Source organism: Bison bison, unplaced genomic scaffold (genome assembly GCF_000754665.1).
Source record: "Bison bison bison isolate TAMUID 2011002044 unplaced genomic scaffold, Bison_UMD1.0 scf7180017864123, whole genome shotgun sequence".
NCBI classification, from domain to species: Eukaryota; Metazoa; Chordata; class Mammalia; order Artiodactyla; family Bovidae; genus Bison; species Bison bison.
The window spans coordinates 424454-440957 of NW_011494695.1; the positions used below are offsets into that span (position 1 = coordinate 424454).

The 16504-nt window shown below is 48.4% G+C and overlaps 1 protein-coding gene and 1 pseudogene across 3 annotated transcripts in view; one reads left to right on the forward strand and one right to left on the reverse strand.

Annotated features, from left to right (window-relative positions):
- LOC104988313 (clusterin) overlaps nt 1-12223 on the forward strand; it is a 17606-nt gene extending 5383 nt beyond the window's left edge. For both annotated transcript variants that reach the window (XM_010839598.1, XM_010839599.1), the window contains exons 3-9: nt 361-509; nt 2812-2982; nt 5009-5417; nt 7049-7150; nt 10621-10850; nt 11566-11735; nt 11968-12223. In XM_010839598.1, the coding sequence (XP_010837900.1) occupies nt 361-509; nt 2812-2982; nt 5009-5417; nt 7049-7150; nt 10621-10850; nt 11566-11735; nt 11968-11977 (1241 nt within the window). In that variant the 3' untranslated portion in view covers nt 11978-12223. The remainder of the gene's footprint in view (nt 1-360; nt 510-2811; nt 2983-5008; nt 5418-7048; nt 7151-10620; nt 10851-11565; nt 11736-11967) is intronic.
- A 127-nt stretch (nt 12224-12350) lies between these two features.
- LOC104988314 lies at nt 12351-15744 on the reverse strand (annotated as a pseudogene). The gene has a single exon (XR_825222.1). The product of XR_825222.1 is annotated as a pleckstrin homology domain-containing family B member 2 pseudogene (transcript).
- Nucleotides 15745-16504: the final 760 nt, after the last annotated feature.

Below are 16504 nucleotides of genomic sequence, written 5' to 3' on the forward strand. Positions count from 1 at the left end.
TTTTTTTTTCCTTGAAAATTTTCTTCTGCAGCTGGTTAGGCTGCTCCTCCAGCGCCCCAGGAGCACACTGGGTTATTCTTCCTCTGGGGTGTGTCCGCTCCAGTGTTTGCTTTTCTGAGAAGCTGGCTGTAATTGATTCTCCGGCCCTGGGTCTTCAGTGTACCCTGGAGATGGAACACTGGGAATGGAACCCGGGTCAGGGTGAAGCTGGGACCCTGAAGGCTGCCTGCCAGGGAGACCCCAGCCTTAGCAGCCCCTAGACCCCCTGGCCTTTCTGACCCTTTATACTGGTTCCAGGGTTGTATTCCCAGCACCATCCCTTCCTCTCACATCATCCACCTGCCTGCCCTTTTCCTGCAGAAATGTCCACCGAGGGGAGTAAGTACGTGAATAAAGAAATTAAAAATGCCCTCAAGGAGGTGAAACAGATAAAGACCCAAATAGAACAAACCAATGAAGAGCGCAAATTACTGCTCAGCTCCCTAGAGGAAGCCAAGAAGAAGAAAGAGGTAAGGAAGAGCCGAGCTGCCCCTACCTTGATCCTCTGTGCTGGAGGCAGGGCATGGGGAAGCCCTGCCAGGTTGCCATGGTGACCCTCTGTCTTTCCTTCCAGGCTGTGTCAGCTGATACCCAGGGCTGTGGTTAACAAATAGGAAAGGTTTATTTGCTTTTGAAAGCTTCAAGGGGTGAGATTTCGGATCTGGTTTCATTTCAAGCCTGGCCTAGGGCCTGCTGCCCAGATTTATTTCAATAGATTTTTCTAAACCCTGATTGTGTGCAAGCTCCAAGGTCGGCTTTGGGTAGGGTCTGTCATTGTCACAGGTTAGGAGGTGGATGTCACCCTACCTTCAGGAAGCTTATCTAGTGTGAGTAATACCTTTGGGGTACAGCAGGCACACACTATTGCTCACATCTGAGTTCTGGACTACTTTGTAAACAGACATCTAGGTCCACTGGTGAACACACAAAACTAAACTACTATTGTTCAATAAACAGCTTATTTACACTGTGCTAAGTCACTTCAGTTGTGTCCAACTCTTTGAGACCCCATGTACTGTAGCCCACCAGGCTCCTCTGTTCATGGGATTCTCCAGGCAAGAATACTGGAGTGGGTTGCCATTTCCTCCTCCAGGGGAATCTTTCTGACCCAGGGATCGAACCTGCTTCTCTTAAATGTCTTCTGCATTGGCAGGTGGGTTCTTTACAAGTGCCACCTGGGAAGCCCAGCTTATTTAAAAAATAGTCTCCTTGACGATATCCTCAAATTCTACTCTTGTTGCTCCCCTAACCCTAATGACAGAGATGCTGAAATGGGGCCTATGGTCCCTAATGCATGGAGTGAAATCATTATAAAGACTCAGAGAAGTTCTGCAGTAAAGGAACATGTGTGACTTCATTCAACCCAAGTGCTTTTCAAATCCATTTGACCAAGGAATCCATTTATTTTTTTCCCGATAACTTGTAGCACAATTTCATGGAAGCCACTTACAGAAATGTTGGCCTGGGTGCAGCCCTTTCTTTGAAACTTAATTATCTTTCTTGGCATGAATAGAAATTCCCACCATGCTATGAGAAGGCTCCTAGAGTCCACGGAGAAGTGGCAAGTCTTTTTCTTGAATGTTGTGCTACTCACTGGGATTTGATAGTTGACAATCTATGATAAAGCACATCATGTTTGGAAAAAGACTCCATGACTTCTCAGGTGAGGAATATGGGAACGGAAAAGAAAGGAATTGCCTGTGAATTGGCCTAGTAGAAGGCATGGTGGCCTTCCCCATGTGGGAGCAAGAGGCAGTGGACATGGCCCAGGGGGACGGGGAACACGAAGTAGGGGAAGATCTCACACAGCTCTTCCTGGTCACACATTCCTACTGGAGCTTCATTTGGGGGTATGGATGGTCTACTTAATTCTTTGAAGAGTAATACCCACATTTATCAAGATTTTAATACAGAAAAGCAGAAGAGAAAAAGTTTTTCCATAATCCTTTTACCTTAGGACAGTTCCTTAGGTATCTAAGGATACCTGCATTTGATCTATTTCTTACTACTTTTTCTCTTCTATACTTTTTGGACAGTGGCTATACTCAAACTCATGAATTTTTTAATGTGAGAAATGCTTATTATAATATTTAACAATTATTATAAACATCCTTGGTAATGCTATCCTGTTTACCATTTGTAGGTACCACAGTTTCCCTAACTGGTCCCCTAGTTTTGAGCACCTGAGTTGACGCCAGTATTTTTTTTTTTTTGCCATTCATGAATATTGAAACAAATATCTTCAGGCATATGAACTTCTCCTTTATTGCAGGAAATCCTTGGGATAGAGTCTTGCAGATTTACTGGATCAAATGTCATGGTCATGTTAGAGAGTTTTGGTAGTAGATGTGACCTTGATTTTGGAAGCTTACCTATTACCGTGGTATGCCAGGGGCTGTGGTTGCCATAGAAAAATAAGATTCAGGGAAGCTTTGGAAGATGACATTGAAATTCCTGAAGTTGAGAGTAGAAAGTGGGTTATTTGTTGAGAGGGGGGAAGTCTTGGGGTAAAGACTGTAGGTGCAGCGTCAGAGAAAGAAGTCCAGATGAGCTCTAGGGGCCAGAAGGGACTAAGGAGCAGGATGAAGATGGGAGGATGTTTAAAACCAGATGAGAAGGAACATCCAGGTGGCAAACATGAACGAGAGCAGGGATGGAAACAAGCACCCCATGTGCCCAGGTTTGGCAGAGGTGGGCAGGCCCACCCATGCCTACCTCGGGCAGGGGAAGCCTGTGGTTTCTGTGGCTAAGCCAGCTTTTGTTATCCCCTAGGACGCCCTGAATGACACCAGGGATTCTGAAAACAAGCTGAAGGCGTCCCAGGGGGTGTGCAATGAGACCATGACAGCCCTTTGGGAGGAATGTAAGCCCTGCCTCAAGCAGACCTGCATGAAGTTCTACGCGCGGGTGTGCAGAAGCGGATCGGGACTGGTTGGCCACCAGGTGATGAGGGCTCCGCTCCTTCAGCGCAGCATGGCTTGGGGTGGGGAGTGAGGAGAGCTGAAGATGCTTCTTTGATTCTGCACCAAGTTCCAAGTGTGGGGGTATTTCCCCACCAAGGGATTCTCCCACATCAGCTGGGTGCCCTGCAGTTCAGCTCAAGTTGGACCCCATCTACCCGGAGACAGCGTCAGACCCCACAAGTTCAGGGCTCAGTCCCACAAGACTGCCCCATCACGCCCACCCCCCAACTTCAACAGCCAGTCAGAAGTCCAGGTGCTTCTGACTGACTGGCTGTAGATCAGAGAGTTCCATGACTGCTTCCTTTTGTTGCTGTTGATTCTCTAAGTCGTGTCCTACTCTTTGCAACCCTATGGACTGTAGCCTGACAGGCTCCTCTGTCCATGGGATTTCCCAGGCAAAAGTACTGGAGTGAGTTTCCATTTCCTTCTCCCAGGGATCTTCTTGACCCAGGCATCGAACCCAAGTCTCCTACAGGTGGATTGCCCCTGTAGGCAATCTCGAGCATTAATTTGCTCGAGAAGCTCACAGAACCCAGAAAAACATTTTACATAGTAGATAATCAATTTGTTATAGAAGGATAGAACTCAGGGGATTTCCCCAGTGGTCCAGTAGTTAAGTATCTACCTTGCGGTGCAGGGTACATGAGTTCAAACCCTGGTTGGGGAACTAGGATCCCACTTGCCACGGGGTAAATTTCACGTAGGTAAAATCTTTTTTAAAAATGCTACCAATGGGTGACCAGCCCATTGGTCACCCATTAAAAAATAATAAAAATAAAAGGATATGAGTCAGGAGCAGCAAGATGGAAGAGATACCCAGAGCTAGGGATGGGGAGCGGTGGGGGGCCTTCATGGCCTCTCCAAGTGCAGCAGTCTCTTGCATCTCCTTGGTGCACGTGTCTATCAACCCAGAAGCTTTACAAGCCCATCCTTTTGGATTTAATAGAGGCTTCATTACACCAGCATGATTGATTAAATCATTGGCCATTGGTCACTGATTCAGTCTCCAGTCCGTCTCCCCTCTGTAGAGATCAGGGACTGGGGCCGAAAGCACTAGCCCTTTAATCATGTAGTTCGCTCCCTGACAGTCAGCCCCCATCCTTAGTTGCTTTCCAAAAGTCACCTCCCTAACATAACAAGACATCTTAATTGCTCTTATCACAGGAATTCCAAGATCTTTAGGACCTTCTTGTCAGGAACCAGACCATATATATATATATATATGACTGACTCAAATCCTTTTATTTTTATTATTTTTTTAATGGGTGACCAATGGGCTGGTCACTCACTGGTGGCTTTTTTAAAAATGATTTTACCTACATGAAATTTACCCCGTGGCAAGTGGGATCCTAGTTCCCCAACCAGGGTTTGAACTCATGTACCCTGCACTGCAAGGTGGATAAATCACAGTATCACAGCTTCATTTCGCGTGCCAGTTGCAATTGATTAGTTCTGGCTGCAGTGTGTGATTGATTGGTAATGTCTGCTATGAATGCAGTAATGTGGGAATGTGAAAAACACCTGTGCCAGGTATTTGCCATCTTAAAAGACTCTCATCCAGCTATTCTTAGCTGCATAAGTTAACAAATGGCTCCATGGTAGAGCAGAGCCCTGTGTCCTCTTTAGCAAAAGGAATTAAGAATTTTTAGTATGCTAATATTTATCTACCCTCCCCTGCAGGCCTTGCTCAATTAGGACTCATGAATTTTGCCCTTCCCCAGAGTCCTATTGGTTGGCGCTTGGCTGATTGGGGGTCAAAGAGGACAGAAGACTAGTCTCACCTGACGGGTCTTGTGACTTCCTTAGCCTCACAGGTCTTCTTACTCCTGCCCGCTGGGGTCAGCAGAATGGAAGGGGGCTGGCCTGGACGTTTCAGAGATGGGAGCCATTCCCAGCCGGGCCTCCGCCCCATGCTGTGACTCTGAGATGTCCCAGGTGCTGGGATGGGCCTGGCCCCTCTTGACAAGGGGGAGGCATCCCTGACTATCCCCCACCTCCTGTCACAGCTTGAGGAGTTCCTAAACCAGAGCTCCCCCTTCTACTTCTGGATCAACGGTGACCGCATCGATTCCCTGATGGAGAATGACCGGGAGCAGAGCCACGTGATGGACGTCATGGAGGACAGCTTCACCCGGGCGTCCAGCATCATGGACGAGCTCTTCCAGGACCGGTTCTTCCTCCGGAGGCCCCAGGACACTCAGTACTACTCCCCCTTCAGCTCGTTCCCGAGGGGGTCACTCTTCTTCAATCCCAAGTCCCGCTTTGCCCGGAACGTGATGCCTTTCCCCTTGTTGGAACCCTTCAACTTCCACGATGTGTTTCAGCCCTTCTACGACATGATCCACCAGGCCCAGCAGGCCATGGACGCCCACCTGCAGAGGACTCCCTACCACTTCCCCACGATGGAATTCACAGGTGAGAAGGAGGGGGACAAAAACTCAGTTCTTTGAGATGCTTAACCCAGTCAAACAGGCTGTGATGCTGAAGAGATGTATGAATAGCTAAGGAGCTAAGGAAGTGTAGAGGCAGGGAGCCTTAGATGCTCAGATCTGTGCCCAGGACTTGGCCTGTATCATCTGAATCCCCCAAGGAGCAACCTGGGGAGGGGGCTACCATCTCTGACAGGGAGTGTAGGAACATGCCCAAAGGTTCACAGACATCCCTATTGGCTCAGCTGTAAAGAATCTGCCTGCAATGCAGGAGACGTGGGTTTGATCCCTGGTTTGGGAAATCCCCTGGGCTGGTCAAATCTAGTCGTATAGGACTTGTAACTCTGGTATTCTTTTGAGTTTTCCAGGCTCCTTCCAACAATTTCCTCTAGGGTAGGGATTCCCGGCCTCTGGGATTTAATGCTTGTTGACTGAGGTGGAGTTGCTGTGATAGTAATAGACATAAAGTGCACAATAAATGTGATGCTCTTGAATCATCCTGAAACCTTCCCCCACCCTCCCCCTCCCTGGTCCATGGAAAAATTTGTCTTCCACAAAACTGATCCCTTGAACCAAAAAGGTTGTGGACCACTGGTCCTGAGGGCTAGACCTCTTTGTCTTGAGAACTCAGGTGCTTTATATGGATGCCATGCATATACTGGCAATGAATTATATAATCAGCTCACTGTACAGTTAAGAAAGCTGTTTGTGGCTATAACCTTAGAGTCTGGTAGAGAATGGGCACATAGCGAGTATCTTTTGAATGAATGAACTCTAACATGGACATGAAAAGCCGAAACTTTTCGAAGTGATTTCTTTCATTGAACCAATAGACACTGGTTGGCCAACCCCATCGCCTAAATGCTACAGTTGGACCAGCACTGGGTTTTGGCTTGTAATGGATTGGAAATACAGGAGGGTACTGACTTAAACAGGTTTCCCGGTGGCTCAGTGTTAAAGAACTCACCTGCCAATGCAGCAGACATGGGTTAGAACCCTGAGTTGGGAAGATTCCTTGGAAAAAGAAATGGCAACCCACTCCAGTATTCTTGCCTGGAGAAGCTCATGGACCGAGGACCCTGGCAGGCTACAGCCCATGGGGTCGCAAAAGAATCTGACACGGCTTAGCGGCTAAACAACAAATTGACCTGAACAAGCATTTCCTGCATATCCATAAGGTTGCGTGGGGTGGGGAGTTGCCCTGTGTTATAAGGAGGTTCCAAGGTAAATCTTACTCCTGCCTTCAAGGAGCTTGCTGCCTGGCCAGGGGGAGAGAAACGAGACAAGACAGATTGCAGAGCAAAACGGGTTATGATACCAAAGAGAAGTACACACAGCTAAGGGAGTATGGAGGTGGGAGAGGTGTCAGCAGGCGAAGGTGGTGAGAGGGTGGCCATGCCCAGCTCAGGGAGGCCTGGGCACCACCTCCTGGTCCCACTGCAGGGAGTCCCACTGCTGGTCCAGGCCTGGAGGACCAGCAGTCTTCAGGCAGACAGCCAGATGCCAACCTGCTCTGCCCGCAGAATCATCTCAAAAGGCTTGTCAGTGGTGTGGAAGGGCTCAGAGAGACGGGGGCAGCCCGTGTTGCTCTGCGTGACTTGTCCCGTGTGTTCCCAGAAAACAACGACCGTACTGTGTGTAAGGAGATCCGCCACAACTCCACGGGATGCCTGCGGATGAAGGACCAGTGCGAGAAGTGCCAGGAGATCCTGGAAGTGGGTGAGTCAGGGGCCCCCTGGTCTCCTGTGTCTTCAGGTCCCCAGCACCTCACTGGGCTTGCCTTTAGCGGGTCAGGTGGGTGGGAGTTTAATGCCAGCTCTGCTGCCTTCAGCTGTGGCTCTTGGTAGGGGGGACTGGCCTTTGCTTGGCTCTCCCTGGATCCCCCATCTGGGGTTGAGGGTTAAGATGCAGAGTTGTCCCTGAGGTCAGGAGACAGAATACTTATCACATCAGCTCATGGTTAACAGGCTGACTGTGGGAGGGGTGCTTTCTAAAAAGCTGTCATCCTGTGACTTCCTCCAGTCAGTCTGTTCCCAGGGGCTAAACCTAGTATACTTCATTTTTGGCTGCAGACGATGAAAATTTAGACAGTATGTTGTTGTCGCTAAGTCGTGTCTGACTCTGCAACCCATGGACTGTAGCCCAGGCTCCTCTGTCCATGGGATTTCCAAGGCAAGAATACTGGAGTGGGTTGCCATTTCCTACTTCAAGGGATTTTCCCAACCCAGAGATTGAACTCAAGTCTCCTGTATGGACAGGCAGATTCTTTACCACTGAGCCATCGAGGAAGTGCTTCAGCGGTACGGACTCTATTAAACAAACTCTTGCCGTGTGTTTGTTACCAAACACCCTTCTTCTCAACACTTTACAAACATTTGTTCTTTCCCTAGAATAACTGGGGTGGCTGCTTTTCTTACAGAGGAGGAGACTGAGTCAGAGAAGGTTTGGTGACCTGCCAAGATTACTGGACGCCCCTCCTGGGGGGTGTTTGGGAGGTGTTCCCCACCATTGCTGCTATGTTCTCTGCCCTGAACATATGGTCTCTCCTCGGGGTACCTTCGCTTTCTGGCCATCTTCCCTGTGGTTGGTTGATCCCTGAGTTAGAGGAAATAGCTCTCTTCCGCTGTTGCTCTCTGTTTTATCAAGGGGACTGAATTCTTCCTGCTGCTGCTGCTGCTGCTGCTAAGTCGCTTCAGTCATGTCCGACTCTGTGCGACCCCATAGATGGCAGCCCACCAGGCTCCGCCGTCCCTGGGATTCTCCAGGCAGGAGTACTGGAGTAGATTGCCATTTCCTTCTCCAAAGCTTGAAAGTGAAAAGTGAAAATGAAGTCACTCAGTCGTGTCCGACTCCTAGCGACCCCATGGACTGCAGCCTACCAGGCTCCTCTGTCCATGGGATTTTCCAGGCAAGAGTACTGGAGTGGGGTGCCATTGCCTTCTCCGGAATTCTTCCTACTTGGAGGTAAACAGCTATAAAAGCAGTGACACACTTCCTGGCTCACAAAAGTCTATGCTTGGAAGGAAGGAGTTAATTATTTCTCTGTACTGAGTGAGTTGATCCTGGGGGGTGTTTGCTTTGCTCTTACTTAATTCTTTTGGGTGCCTGGGCAGCCCTTCAGAGTCTAGTTAAATATTCCTAGTCTCAGTGCTGTGATTTTAGAAGCCACTGCAAAAGTACGAGTGGTATATGAGGCTGATCCATGAAGGAGTGAGGTGAGCCCACACGCCCGCCTCTTGGGTTTAGCCCATAACATATCACAGTTAGAAAGCCATAAATCACATAGTGCCTCACGGTGAGAAAGTCACCTTAGGGCCAGAAGAAGAGACCTCCCGACGCCCAAGCTCAGATTGGTGGCCCTGATACCGATCTTAACCGTCACTGATCACAACTTCCTGAAACGCTGGTTTTCTTTTCTACATTGAGGATGACTTAGGACCTCTTATCTAAGGTGCTTGCAGCCGTTGGAGCATGTGTGTGCTGCCTGGGACCTCCAGACGGGACTTTTGCAATCTCCATTCTCCTGGCATTTTGAACCAGATCATTCTTTTTTTTTTTTTAAATGATAGGCTTCATCATTTTTTAAATAACTATTAAAAAATATTTTTATCTGGCTGCATTGGGTCCTAGCTGTGGCATGCAGGATCTTCACTGCATCATGCATCGCAGTGGGTGGGCTCAGTAGTTGCGGCATGCAACGTGGGATCCTAGTTCCCTAACCAGGGATCAACCCCGTGACCCCTGCATTGCAAGGCGGATTCTCAACCACTGGACCACTGGGGAAGTCCCTGGGCCGGATCTCTGTTTGTGACGGGGCTGTCCTGTGCACTGTAAGGCAGTTAGCAGCATCTCTGGCCTCTAGCCCCTGGATGCCAGTAACCTCCCACCGCCCCCCGACCAGTTGTGACAACCAAAAGTGTTTTCAGACCTTGTCAAATATCCCTGGGGACAGCACCGCCCCAGGTGAGGGCCACTGCCCTAGGCTGCATCCTGGTTCCCAGTGGCTGTCCTTACTTTCAATGACTCCCTGGCACAGAGAGTGTAGTCACTGTGCGTATTTCTCAACTCAGCTTATTGTTCATAATTCTATGTCTTGCTCCACCTGATTGCTTGCTCCTCCATTAATAGAAATGATTACAACCAGCATGATGAAGCATGCAAAGAACTCCTCCTTTTTCCCTGACTTGCTTGAGTTTCATGTGCTCTTTTGGGCATATTTTTCAACAATTAAGGGAGAGAAAAACACAGAGAGAGTGTTTAAAGAGAGAGTGTTGTTTCTAGCTCTTGTCTATCTCACCATCTGCGGTGGGTGGGGTAGGGGTGGGGGCCAAAAGCAATGAACTTGCCTACTCTCTGGTGAGGTTGGTAGCCAGCCGTGATGGGCAGGCAGGCAAACCTGGGCCCACAGCCCTCAGTCCCTGTGTGCTCGTGGTCCGAGGATCCTGGCTGGCTCTTCTGCTACTTAGCTTCTTGGGTCCAGAATTTCCAACTCTGTAGATATAAGCTAGCTTGGAGAAGTTTCCAGAGCCGTAGACTGAGTAGCAAGAGCCCAAGTTTAGGAGTTACAGCTCTGGGTTCACCATCCTGACCTCCCAAATCGTTCATCCTATGACTTTAGGCAGATGGTTTAGCTCTGTGGTCCTCAGTTTCATTGCTGGACGTCAGAATACATCAGACTATTAATGATCACTGCTATCCAGAGCGCTTGGTAATGCCTGAGCATAAGCATAGCAGTACTGGACAAATAGCAGCTACAGATAACATCCACCACTTCTGGAAATGGTTCCTGAGGGGACAGGGCAGTGAGAGGATCTCCTAGTCTGAGCACACGGAGCCCCGAGGCCATGCTTCATGAGGTGTGGGGCAGTGCCCCTCCTTGCTCGTCTCCAGGGAGACAGGGTCTTGCACCCAAAGAGAAATCAGTGATGTCACCAAGACAGTTTACTTCAGCTGACACCATCTTCCAGAGCAAGACTTTCTTGATGAAGACAGCACATGCTGAGTCACACTCAGGGCCAGCTCTCTGCTTTGTCTTGGGCTGACCGCAGATGCTTGGTGGAAAGATGGCATTCTGAGTAGCTCTGGCTCAGGTCCTGGCTGCGTGACCCGGTTGCCATTTGTCTGCATCCCTGTTGAGCTCTCCCTTCACCTTTCTGTCATCTGTCTGTGTTCTTTGCCTCTCTGGGCAGACTGTTCGGCCAGCAACCCGACTCAGACGCTGCTGCGCCAGCAGCTGAACGCATCCCTGCAGCTGGCGGAGAAGTTCAGCAGGCTGTACGACCAGCTGCTCCAGTCCTACCAGCAGAAGATGCTCAACACGTCGGCCCTGCTCAAGCAGCTGAACGAGCAGTTCACCTGGGTGTCCCAGCTGGCCAACCTCACGCAGAGCGACGACCAACACTACCTGCAGGTCTTCACGGTGAGTCCCTGCTGGCCGTGCACTGCCGCTACGCCCTCGGTGCGGCCTGGAGGTCGTGTGGTCCTCCCCTGGGGGTGAAACGGGATCAAGATGTTCATGGGGCCATGTCTGCTTTCGATGGAGCACTTGTCCTACCCCAGGAAGCGAACCCTCAGGCACAGCGGTGCACGGAGGCCCTGTTGCCCAGTGAGGCAGAGTGTCACAGTCCCATTTTATGGGTGAGGAAAGGGCGTGGTTCAACAGCTTACCCCGCATCTCCCACCTGAGGGGTGATCACCCGTCCAGCTGCAGGGTGAGAGCTCTTTCTGGAGAGCTGCCCTGTCTCACATAGGAGGCCCCATGAACTGGCCCATTGTTCTCCTCCAGTGATAAGAAGCCTCACTCTAGTACCAGGAAACGTTTCTTTTTCTCTCCCTGCTGCTATTTCTACCACCACCTGACCAGTGGCTGCCCAAAGGAAGCAGGCGGCTCGAAACCATATTTTACTTGGTGGGGCCCCCCCTGGACTGGCCCTTCGTGGAAGGCGTTTACCCCCTCACCAGACTAGTGTGTCTGTGGGGTTAGGGCATTTCTGTTCCCCGAGTTGTATAGAAAGTGGAGGTGAGTGAAAAACAAAGGGGTCCGTGGATCCGAATGAAGCCCGACTTTAGTTGCCAGCCGAGTCCGTGTTGACTGTCATCCCCACCCCGTCGTGACCTTTCTTTTCTCCTTCCAGGTGAATTCCCACAACTCCGACCCCAGCATCCCGTCTGGCCTCACCAAGGTGATTGTGAAACTCTTCAACTCCTTCCCCATCACAGTGACGGTCCCGCAGGAAGTCTCCAGTCCTAACTTCATGGAGAATGTGGCAGAGAAAGCACTGCAGCAATACCGCCGGAAGAGCCAGTGAGTGTGCGCCCCCTGCCCCACTGCGGTCCGTCTGGGGGTCCAAAAAAGTGGGGGGCAGCCTGGGTATCACTGGAGCTGCAGCCAGAGCCCAGGCAGGAAGTTGGGAAGCTACTAGGAAGTTTTTTCTTTCTTTGGAGGATGTTCTTTCAGGGTTGGTGAGAATCAAAGTGTTGATTGCTGCTTCTCAAGGAGTATCAGCTTACCTTCCCCTCCCCCGCTTCTTTTTCAGGGAGGAGTGAGGCGTGAAAGTTGCTTTTGCAAGTATCGGGGCGTCTGCACCCACTTGCCCCTGAGATGAGCTTCAGGCCCCTTTAGAGAGCTCTGCACGTCGCCAGATGACCAGGCCCTGACCTCGAGGTCCTCCTGACCCCTCCAGCCTCTCCTTCCTCTGAACTCCTCTGAAACGCACTAATGCCTGCGTTTGCTGATCACGGGAAGAACTTGCTCGCATGCCACTAACTCAATAAACCACCTTGTAATCTGAATGCTCTGCTGTGTCCTCTTTTTTTTTTTTTGACTGCGTCCTGAGACATATGGGATCTTAGTTCACTGTTGTTTATTTGCTCAGCCTCTATTGATCTCTATTACAGAACCTGGTAGCCCACCAGGTTCTTTTTTTTTTTTTTTTTTATGCTTTAAGGTTAACAATCATTTAATGTATTAACATTTTCACTTATAAACATACAATTTGCATATACAGGGAAAAACTGGTTCAGAGGACACAACAGAATACTGGAGACAGGCAAGCAATCAGAAGAGAAAAGAAAATACCAACCCGAGGGGAAAAAAAATGGAACTGCATTCCATGCCGGTGTCTATAAACTTGGGAAGGAGAAAAAGATCACACAGAATCACAATTAATGTAGAAAACAAACGTGGGTCATTCTGTATCAATGGCAGGAACTTCTCCCATGATCCAGATCTTGCATCCCGGTCTGGCCCACTTCATCAACGTTGATCTGAAACACAGTCGCTCATCTCTCCCTTCTCTTTAAATCTAACCTTGAAGTTAACTCAAGAAATTAAATGCACAGAGCTAAGAAACAAGCAGACTGACATGTGTGCAACATCAACGGCCAACTATTTAAAAGTGCACATGGAAATAAAATGCTGACTAAACATTTTACTTCAGTTAAAGTGAACAAGTTCCTTCCAACTCACCTAACTTCTTGATTTAGGACTACCTAAGCGAGGTGACCAAAAGATTGGCATCTATGAGAACTGGAGCCAGGGAAATGAAGCATCTCAGCCCGTCTTTATGCTGAGCACGCATTTCCTCTCAGGATGAAGTCACTAGGGACAGTGAACTTCCAGACTCAACTACAGTTGCCCAGCGTGGCTTGCCCAGCTAGGGACAGGGACTGGAGATGAGGGAGCACATGTACGTCAGGACTTCAGTCCACAGGTCCCCCCACTCTGTCAGGGGGCACAACACAGGGAGACCATCTCCTTCAAGGGCATTTCAGTGACATAACTCAGTATCTGTGGTTCCAGTAATTCCTATTTCAAAATTAACATTCCAGTGCAACATTAAAAACTGAGTTTAGTATTTTGCTTGTAAAGGATACAGCTTGAATAATGATTACCATCTGAACAAAGCTATTCTGATTACATATGATGTAAAATAAGTAACATTTTTAACCATCAAAAGCAGTATTGTCATACATCACATGTGGCAACTTTCCACCACATGACGCATCCAAAGACACGACAGCCAAGTATATTTCTTTTCAGCTGGAAACAGACTCTCCAGTGTCACCAAGTACAGTAGAATTGGCGAGGGAAACAGACCTGTGGTCGCCACAACGTTCATTTGGCATCTGGTTTTCATACGGAGATAGATCTATTTAAGTCTGCCTTAGAGGTGGAGTGGACTGATAAGTGAAACAAAAGACTGTGTCTGTAACTGGCCACATAAAATAAAAACAGAATTTGTGCTACCAGGAGTGTATTTTATGGAAACATGGCCACATGGAGTATAGGTGCAGAGACCTTCAATGTGCCTTTGTAAATGTACATTTTTTAAAAACATGCGGGACAGAAAACTGGAACAACTGAAGTTTTAAAATTTACATAGCTAAAGAAATAAGAAAATTACAGAAATGCAGGACCCTTGGTTTTTCAGAGCTTCACATATAAATTGGGGCTCAAAATTAAATGGTTCAAGCTTCTCTGTGACACTAAAGTCAGAAATAAAAGCAAGGCCGGTGTCCTGGTCAGGTGGAAAGGTATCTTGAGCAGGTCATTCATGTCTCTGGGCCGAAATTCCCATCTATAACCTGAGTTTCCCTCACCATGCAGCACAGAGCTCAGGGGCAGCAACAGTGCCCAGTCCTACACAAGACAGGAGATGGGCTCATCAACAGCCTTCAGAAGGACGTGAAATACATCCTTCGTGCAGCCCAATCCCCTGGAACAGGAACACTGCAACTATGGCTCTCATTTCACTTTCCTCACCATTCTCTTAATAATACTTTCTCAACAAGTAGAAAAATAAGCTATAAGTAGGCTGAAGTGGCAATAAAAAATGCCCAAAGCAAACACTAAAACCATGATGCCTCTGAAAAAGATAAATCTACCTCCACACACCTTTTTGTAGTTGTTGTGCCTTCTTCAAGTTTTAAATGATAAAGCCCTAAAATGTTGACACTCAAGTCTACTCCTAATTTGGGATGCTTTCCAAGTATCACTACCAAAAACAAATAAGAATAAAATGAAAAAGCATCATTTTCAAGGGGGGAAACTGTCATCCCATCCATCGTCCTGAGCAGTCAGCTTTGCTGGAGCCCCAGAGGCTGTGGGATATCACACCGCTGCCTAAGGAAGGTTCCAGCCTATAACTCCTGAAGTAACATGCAGCCAGTTCTGGTCTGAGGTTTCAAAGTCCAACATTAAACCAAAAAAACTGCAGTTTTTCTTGCCACGGCCATTCACTCACTCATATATCACCATGTTACCAGCAAAACACTAAAATTATCCCTTAAGAAGTAAGGCCTAACTCTAAAAACAAAATGGCCTTTCAAAACAGGTGTGTTTAAATAAAGTATTGCGAGAGTTTTATAAGGAAACCCCTCGAATGAGCCAGTGCCGCCACAGAGTCCACATTTTAGCTAAACAGCAGTCCGAAGCTTTCTCTGCAGTACTTCTATGTACTTATAAGCATTTTGTCAGTACTTTCAAAAGAACTATTAAACCTATTACTAAAAACATTTATAACAAACAGAAATGCCCTGCAAATCATATTATTGCACACGGGGTATCAGAAGCTATGCACGCCGAGGTTCCACGGACTCTAGAAGACCCAGAACAGAGACCCCGGCCAGCATGCCCAGCGCCAGGTCGCTGTTGTTGTCTCGGTACCGCTCACGAATGATGACTTGGTTGGCAGGCTGCTGTCCATAAAGCCCTGCATACGGGTACTGATAGGGTACAGCATAAGCCTGTCCATTTGCAGCATAGACAACTTGAGTTCCTGGTGGGTATGCACCACTGTACGGACCATAGCCACATGCCTCAGGGGTCGGTGCAGCATACGCTGTGTAAGGAGGTGGGGAGGAAGCCACAGCTGTCTCATCATACATGACTTCTGAGCCAACATAAGCTGTGTTTGTCCTGGAATCCTGGAGTGTAAACTTCCAGGCCAAACAATCATCTGTGCTTTCTGCACAAAGACTGATGGTTTTTCCGTCTCGGCAAACAATGTGCAGCATACAGTCTTTTGGCTTCCCATCTGGTGGTTGAATATCCCGACACTCATGCCCCATGCGAATGTTGATGCAGTCCACTGGCATGTGGACCTTATCTTCTACACTCTGCCGAGTCTGGTCATCATAATAGATCAGGTGACCATCTGACCACAGGTCAAACCAATTCTTCTTCCAGCGCTTCAAAACAGTACTCTGTCGCAGCAACCATCCACTCTTCACAAATGCCATTTTCTCACCTGGAAAGCCTCCGGCCACCACCGTGCACGGAAACAGGTCCGAAGCGAAAGGACACTGCCGGGTTACTCCCACCAGGTTCTTCTGTCCATGGAATTGTCCAGGGCAAGAATACTGGAGTGAGTTACCATTCTCTTCTCCAGGGGATCTGCCTGACCCAGGGATCAAACCCACATCTCCTGCATTGGCAGGCAGATTCTTTCCTGCTGAGCCCCAGAGAAGCCCCTTTTAGTTCACTAATGAGGGATCAAACCCTCGCCCCCTGTATTGGAAGTGTGGAGTCTGGACCACTGGACCACCAGGGAAGTCCTGGTGTGTCCTCCTTACGCAGGTTGTTTTGTTTGTTTGTTTGTTTTAACCCCCACATGTCTTCATTTGGATATGGAAAAAAAAAAGAGAAAAGAAAAACCAATATCTAAGATGGTATCAGTTCAGTTCAGTTAGGTTCAGTCGCTCAGTCGTGTCCGACTCTTTGCGACCCCATGAACTGCAGCACGCCAGGCCTCCCTGTCCATCACCAACTCCCGGAGTTCATTCAAACTCACGTCCATCGAGTCGGTGATGCCATCCAGCCATCTCACCCTGCCCCCAATCCCTCCCAGCATCAGAGTCTTTTCCAATGAATACTGAGATGGTATAGTCTCATATAATTGAGAATAAAAGGAGTGGGATGATGAAGTTGGCTCAGTTAAGGATTTTCTGCTTTTAGGAAGAGATGTGCCAACTAAAACACATTTCTGAAAAACGAACCTTTTCCATTTTATTATAAAGCAGATGTGTACTCTGATTTGAGGTTATGGTGATCTCCTGAAGGAATACATTGAA